This window comes from Ctenopharyngodon idella, chromosome 18, assembly GCF_019924925.1.
Source record: "Ctenopharyngodon idella isolate HZGC_01 chromosome 18, HZGC01, whole genome shotgun sequence".
NCBI classification, from domain to species: domain Eukaryota; kingdom Metazoa; phylum Chordata; class Actinopteri; order Cypriniformes; family Xenocyprididae; genus Ctenopharyngodon; species Ctenopharyngodon idella.
This window is the reverse complement of record NC_067237.1, coordinates 34,968,595-34,976,757: the sequence shown is the minus strand read 5'-3', so window position 1 is coordinate 34,976,757 and position 8,163 is coordinate 34,968,595. Positions and strand designations below refer to the sequence as shown.

The window sequence follows — 8,163 nt, the reverse complement described above, 5'->3', positions numbered from 1 at the left end:
TTATTAGAATATAAGAGTGAACAAGACGATTAGTGGAAAAAAACAAGCCTAACAATGAGGTGTGTGTCAGTAATTCAAATGAACTTTCTATTTTACATATTAACACTCTGCAATTCATAAGACTTCATAAGACTATGCTAAACCTCCTTACCTGCTCCCACACACTGTCAGACACGAACAGACTAGGGCAACAGGGAAAGGTATCTGGGAGCGCCAGAGGCTTTAGATTGATGTATAAGTGAGGAAAAGAGGAAAAAGCGAGAGGCCCTGCACATATTAACCTCTTGTGGCCTGAAGAGGCCACCTGCATCTGTACTTCTCTTCACCTCTCTCCTTCTCCATTTCTTTTCCTGCCCTCAGCCCTTCCACCTTATTCTCTCAGGACCAGTCCTCCACACTTCCTCAAGATTAACAACCCATTTTTCTTCTCCCCAGCACTCCCATTCACACTTTTTCACATTATCACTCCATCTCTCTCGGCACAGCTGAAACCAATTCCACACTGACACACCTCTCAGTACCCACCCTTCTCCCCGCTTTCTTTCTCTCATTTCTTGAAAGATGTCAAATGTGTGAAGGGGGTATTAGACACTTGATGAGTTGAAGTCTTCGTTCTCTTCACTAACTCCTGTTTTAACACTAGCAGGGCCTGACTAACAGTAGGACAAAAACGATAAATTATTCCCATGTTTTTTGCGACAAAATTATGTTTTATCATGTACTGAAAGCACATGCTGTCTTTCTCCCGCTCTCGTCCACACATACAGTACGGAAACACTCTCGCACAGTTGCCATTTGTGATTTTGTGGGAGCTATGAATAAAATAAAAATAAATCATATAATTCACATTTTCTCATTTTATTTGTCTTATCTTATTATTTTAGTGAGTAGAATGAGTAAATTAGGGCTAAATAATTTTTAAATACTATAATAAATTAAAAAAAAAGAAACCCACTCTCTCCCAAGTCCCAACTCGCGAATCATATCGCGGTGGTACGCGAGATGACTCTCTTCTCACTCTGTTCCCGCTATGGTTGAGGCTTATGCTAAATAGCAGGCTAACAAAACTAAATGGATATTTATTCATCGTTTTTTAAAATAAACCCACAACTAAAGGAGAGGGGGCTCTAACTCTGACGCTTCAGAGGCACAACTAGGAAATGAGGCGCCGCCAGCTTCCTCTGCATTAGGTAAGTTAGGCCTAAGATGTTTTTTGACTCTTTGAATAGCAGTCGTTGATTATAAATTTTAAATGTAGAAGATATGATACATATAATAACTGTATGAAATGTAGAGTATATGTTAGATATAAAGCTACCATAGACATTTAGAGGGACTCCCCAAAGTCTCCCCAAAAATTAGAAATGGCCAAATTGTCCCTCAATAATGTATATTCTTGATGCTGCTCTGCTGCACTTCATTATGCGCAGCTCTGTTTGTTATTTGGATGACAAATTTTTTTAAAAGTTTTAGGTTGCAATGCTCTGTCTCAATAGTCTAACAGCGCTTGTCAATGTCAAAATGAGTGAGATGACCAATCAAATCAAAGAAGGCGGGTCTTACAGAAGACGAGTATGAATTCCAGCGCAACGCATTAGTTTTATCTCTGAAAGAATGCGTGGAAAGTAGCAGCTAAACATTGATATTTAACTGTTTTACGAGAAGAATGCTTAACGAAGGAGAGTAATATCCAGGGATGCAAGCAACTCAACTTTTTAAAAAAAGTCACTGTTTTGAATTTAAAATATGATATAATTTACATTTGATTCATGTAACAAGACAAGAAACATTTTGCATTTGACATATCAGATGTCGAGTGAACGTATGCATATTTTAAAACAAAATATTATTTTCAAATAGTTTAAATTGATTAGGCCTACCTTGCAACTGCAGTAGAGCTTATTTTTTACAATTTTTACTTTTATTTATTCCCTTAATCCTTTTAATACTTAATAATTATTTAATTCTTTTAAAATCTTCTTTCAAAAGGGACAGAAATCTAAGCTCAAATTCAATCTATGGGTTAGGAACAACATGAGGATGAGTAAATGATGATTATAGCAATAGTAATGCTTGCCTTGGCACCACTAAAAATGAAACAAGAAGAAACAAATGAGGATGGGAAAAAATGAACTGAGAGAAGAAGAGTTGTGAGATATTTGTTAGCAAGCTCTAATCAGTCCTCTATCTTCCCCCTCAGAAGAGAGGCAATTACCTACTCTTGGACACAACATGTTCCAGTGACCTCGCTGCCTAATCCACTTTTTTTCTCTCGCTTGAATGAAAGCACACACACAGGAAAAAAAAAAAAATAATAATTCTCCTGCATCTCTCCTCAAAGAAAAAAAGAAAACTTTAAGTACTTAGTTTTCCTACAGCTTGTTAAAAAAAAGAAAAGGTATTAATATCGTGAAAAATCAACCTTGATGTTTTGAAATAAAACAGATGATATTTTATGAAAACAATGTATCTTTCAGAACTCAAAACTTTCTTCCCAGTCCAAAATGACAATTGAAACTAACCTGCAACATAACACCACAAGGATGAATACACACACCACCTTACACATTTCCACATCAACAACTTCACCCAGTGATGGTGAACTATGAAAAAAAGCACTTTTAAGGAGAAAACTAGGACAGATATTATTCCTAAACACCAGAACAACGCTGTTTTTAAAGTTGATATTTAGTCTAACAAAATGCTTGGGCTGTACCTACCCATCTGTGTGAAATCTCTGAATAACCTTCTCAAAGAAAGAACGGTTTATTTTTAACAAGGTCCCTGATTATCATGTCAGTCTGATCTGGACAGTTCAAGCAACACATTTTGGCACAGAACGTTTTGCGGCCCTGTTGTTGGACCCAACAGAAAAACTGCAGCCTGTGAGTAAATACTGTGACTCAAAGGGTCAGAGAAAGGAAGAAAAAATATAAATATTGACTAACATTATAACAGGGCTCAAGGAAATAGAGTAAGATTGTTAAAAGTTATGCTTTGACCTCTTTGAGGAAGCACAAAGAGAAAAAAAAAAAAAATTCACAGCAAAAAAAGCTGTCTATAGTACAAAAGAAAACTCAATTCCATCAACTGATAAATTATCTTCACCTCTTCTAAAAATAATCTGCTTTTTCTCTCATTATAAAACATACAGTGTCTTCAGTAGGACTATTTTTAGAAGAAAATTTTAAGGCTTGTTCAGTTCATCATAATGCCTCAGTGTAGGCCAGAACGTTCCGTCTCTGAGAGACTTAGACAGACAGAGTGTAAAATATTCAGTGCGGTTTGGATCTGTGAGTTTCCACTACTGTATTGTCATACAAATCGCAATCCACAGCCCAAGTTTCATATCCAACAGTTAAACAACTGCTACTGTTTAGTTCAATTAAACTGTCTAAATTTAATGAAATTAAATTGCTACAATAAATTGGTCTTAATATTGTTAAACAAACCTGAAAACATATTTATTGCTTTATAGAGCCTAAGGCAAACCTAGATAAGAATTTCTGCAAGTGTACAAAGCATAAATTAGTTAGGGTTTCTGGCTAGTTGAGAAAGAGAACTTCAAACTGTCTGACAGGCAAAATTAAACGTAGAGAAAAAAAGAATCTTTCCACCCATCTGCCAGAACTCTGCTATAAAAAAATAACCACCATAGAACCGTAATGGGGATTACAGGATTAAGAATGACAGATCTGATTCACTCACCTCTGCAGACGGATCTGATACCCACAGGACTTCCCTTCTCCCACCGGCTCTGCCCTTTCTGCAGCCACTCTCTCTGCAACCTAAGCACAAGCACTTACTCATACCTTTTTAAAAAACAGAAAAATACTTTAGTGGGACCAATACAGATGATGTAGGAAGAGTGGGATAAGCTATGCTGCTTTTTAATTAAGTTGTCCTCAAATCAAGAAGAAGAAAGAACAAAAACAAAAAGGCCTAACTATATTTAATTTCTGCTATGTATACTGAACTTGAAAGCATCTATATGGCTTGTCACTGGTCCAGTGACACAACTTGCCCCATGTTAAGATCATAGTGTTATTAAAAAAGAAAAAAAAAGTTGAATCATGTGGGAAGGAAAAAGAATGCAGTATAAAGGTTTTTTAAATAAATTAATACATTTTATTCAGTAACAATGCTTATTAAATTGATCAAAAGTGACAGCAAAAAGACATATAATGATACAAAAGAGTTCTATTTCAAATAAATGCTGCTCTTCTGGACTTTCTGTTGATCAACGAATCTAGAAAAAAAAATGTTTCCCTTTCGAAAGGGAACTCAACTCTGCGTTAACCGCTATGGGGAACCGTCACTCGTGACAGGTGTCCGAAATGCCAAAGAATCACATCACTCCAATCCTATTGGCCGGCGACAGCCTATGACGTAAACATGGCGCGAACCCGGAAGTATAAAGGGGGCGCCCGAGGAAGCAGTCAACATCTTCTCGTCCTTCAGGACTGTCTTGTCTTTGCCATTGATCTCATCTCCAGTAAGGAATTACTTTCTATTATGACTGACAAACGTTTCAGGAAGTGTGCTGATCCTTGTCCCAGGTTTCTAACACAGGAGGACTCACACGACCCGTGCGTTTTTTGTTTGGGCGAGGAGCACGCGCGGACAGTGCTCGAGGGCGCTGTCTGCGTTAATTGTGAGCGTCTTCCTATGAGGAAGCTCCGTTCTCGTCTGGCCCTCTTCTCGAGGGAAGAGGCGTCGGCACCTTTGCCCGGTGGTTCCGGCCCTGCTCGTGCTGAGGCTGAGCGGCGGCTGAAATCATGGGGCTCACAGGTGGAGCTCGCTGAGAAATTTGAGAGGGGCGTAAACCTTTCTCAAACCGAAGCGGCTGACGAGGACGCGCTCCTGGATGACGATGACGTCCTGTCTTTGACGTCTTCGGATCCAGGAGCGAGTGCTCTTCTGGCTGCAAGCCCCAGAGAGCAGGAGATGGCCGTGGAGGGAGAAGCGGGCGAGCCCGCGGCTCCCTCCAGGCCGCCCTGCCCGGCGTTTTTGGAGTTATTGGAGGTTATGCAGCTGCCTTGGGAGCGCGTTAGGAGGGAGCCTGTTCGCGGCAGGCTTGACGAACGGTTCCTTTCGGACCATAACCCAGTAACTCCAGTGAGCCTTCCATTCCTTCCCGATCTGCATTCTGAGATCGAGAAGGCATGGAAGAACCCATACTCGGCCCGAATTCATCGATATCAGCGGGCTAGTTTCGCTGATGTTGAGGGATTGGGCCAGCATGGGTATGTGTCGATGCCACCTGTTGATGAGACGTTTGCGAACTATCTCGCTACAGGGAGCGCACCGACACTGAGAGCTCCGGTCCTGCCATCCAAAGCGCTGAAAATGACATCACGTTTGAATGGCAGGTCTTACGCCGCTGCGGGTCAGGCTGGTGAGGCATTGCACACGATGGCAGTGTTGCAGGCCTACCAGGCTGACCTGCTTAAGGATCTGGACCAGGGGCAGGGTCTGTCCCTGAGGCGATGGCAGAGCTGCGCCGCACCACGGATCTTGCTCTGAGGGCCACCAAGCAGACGGCCACCTCGATCGGCAGGTCGATGGCGGCCATGGTGGCCACAGAGCGACATCTGTGGTTGAACTGTGCGGACATCGGGGAGAAAGAGAAGAACTTTCTCCTCGATGCCCCGGTATCGCCTACTGAGCTTTTCGGTACCTCCGTCGAGGCGGTGGTCGAAAAATTCAGGGAGGCGAGGGCGCGCTCTGCAGCATTTAGATCTTGTATCCCGCTCAGATCCAGCTCTGGGCCCAAACAGCCGGGAGGTCGGGGCCCGTCTCGAGTCGAGGCTCAAAGACAGGCCCAGAAATCCAGTGTCGCCGCTCGTGCACCTCCTCCTCCTCCTTGGAGTAAGTCGCAGAGACGGCGGGATGCTAGGAGGAAGAAGCAGGACCTGAGGGAGGTGATCGATCAGAGGCGCCAGCGGTACCGCTGATCGATCTCCTCTCTCGCGCGGGGCATTTCTTTTGTTTGCTCTCGCTCTCTCTTCTTCCTCCACCTCCCGGGAGCATTTCAGACATCTATGTGCTCAGGCTTTTGACAGTCAGGCTGACGGTTGGGCCCATGATGAATATTTTTCTGAAGGCCCGCCTTCTGGCTTGATAGTGAAAAGTACTTTTAGGCTTAAAAGAACTATGGATTTTATCCTTCTTCATTCTAAGAAAGGAAGGGGGAATCTTCGTTCTACGAGCCGCAGGAGGTAAGATGGGTCTAATTTTTATGTTTTTAGACCTTATTTTCCTGTATAGTTTCCTGAGCATATAGTCAGTAATTGTGAAAGGGGTTTATTTTGGGCAAAATAACTGAATCAATAGGCTGGCTAGTTTCTTGCAGGCCTTGTTTTTGGCCGTTAGGTTTAGCTCCCTGTGTTAAATGCAGCTTTTCAGCTATATTATAGTCTTGTTTGAGTTTGCACTTATTATTTCAGTTATTTGTATGCAGGACGGCCTGTTTCGGCCACCTGACTCTGTTGGCTTGTAGTGCTTCATTTTTCCCTTTGTGTTTGAAGGTTGCAAAGTGAAGCCCAAGCCTGCTAGGCCTTAGCTTGTAGCTAGGCTAGAACTAGGTTAGGTGTTTGTTTGTTACATCATCCCCATTTTGCTACCCCCCTTTTTCAGGGTGTATAATTCCTAGTTCTGGCCGCCTCCCGAGGGAGATGTTGGCCATATGCCCTTTTTCCCCTTCATTATATGTAGGTGCTATGGCTAGGGTTAACAGCTAAGGTTATAGGCTGTTGTTAGCCTTCCTAGTTTGTTTCCCCAGGTGGTAGCTATGCAGTGTTGCTAGGCCCCACTTTCAGAACCTGTCATGCTTATGTTTCCGCATGAGCCCCTTGATATTATTCAAGTTGAGTGTACAATGCTAAATGATTTTAGCTCTCGTTCTCAAGGGTTCATCACAGATCTTAGTTCTGTTGTTAAGGCTGTGGAACATTTATCCTTTTGGATGGCATGTTTTACAAAGCTTGTTTGCTTTGGGTTCTTAGCCGCAGCCCTACATATCTTCAATTATGTGAGCTTACTTAGTGCTGCCACAGGTTATCACCTGTCTCTGGATTGTCGGCTTGGGTTAGCCTCTATCTAAGTGCGTGGTGTTTTTGTACTCCCCGGTTAGGGTTTGTGCTTCACTGAGTGCATCACCTGTTGGATTGCACACTCAGGTTGACTGTAGACGGCCTTATTCTGCTTAGAATAGATTTGGTCTTTGTTCACTCCCGGTTGATCTGACCACAGCAACTGTTTTACATTTACTGTTAGATTGTTGGCTCTTTTGTTAGTAGCCTCTCTTCCAGGTACAGCTTGTCTTGGGCGCTGTTGGTTCGCGATCATGAGTTTGCTCACATATCTTAGCACTGCCTCAGGCTTATGCGCATGTCGTTTGAGGTAGTAGGCCTTGTGGGCCTCCCTTAGACCATGGTAGCATATGTTTTTTGTACCATGTACATTTGCCCGTTGGATTGTGCAGGCTTAGCTCAGGTTGTGTAGCTAGTTACCCACAACTAACTTGTTGGGTCTAGAGCTGGTCCCCTTGGAGCTTGGTCCCCATTATGACCACTGGCTAGCGCCACATGGTGTTAAAAGTAGTAGGCCCTTTCAGGTCTCCTTTTTAATTCTCATGTTGGCACGACTGAGTTGATTATGTTGCACTCATTCCATGGTTGAGTCTTTATTTTTCTGACTTTCACCGCCATCGGCCACACCCACCTCTGTAAGAGTAGGCCCTAGATCAGGCCTCTCTTAAGTGCTGTGTGTGCGTACTCTTCCAAATGTTGGTTTTTTTTAAGAGTACTGCTGGCTGGTTTAGTCATTTAGTGGCCATTGGCTGGGGCCATATGTTCTTAGGTTGTAGGCCCCAATAGGGCCTCCCTTTAGTTTGCATGTTGGCTCAGTTTGCTTTGGTTTCTATTTGACTCATCACCGTGGATGGGTCTTGATCGCCACTAGCTGACGCCACGTGTTTCGAGTCGTAGGCCTTTGTAGGCCTCCTATGTATCATGTTGGAGCTCGGCTTTGTACTCCTCTCGCTTAGAGAGTAAAAGGTGCTTTTACTGAGTACTTTTTCTGAGTGGCTTGCCTCTCAGGGTAAGTTCTTGTGTTAAAACCAGCTATTTGTGTGTTTTTATGCATTTACTTCCTTGAGCA

General features: G+C 42.9%; 1 protein-coding gene across 1 annotated transcript in view; it reads right to left on the bottom strand.

Annotated features, from left to right (window-relative positions):
- dhx36 (DEAH (Asp-Glu-Ala-His) box polypeptide 36) overlaps window positions 1-8,163 on the bottom strand; it is a 45,140-nt gene that overhangs the window by 32,311 nt on the left and 4,666 nt on the right. The window contains exon 6 of the mRNA XM_051871374.1: window positions 3,709-3,788. Coding sequence (XP_051727334.1) covers window positions 3,709-3,788 — 80 coding nt within the window. The remainder of the gene's footprint in view (window positions 1-3,708; window positions 3,789-8,163) is intronic.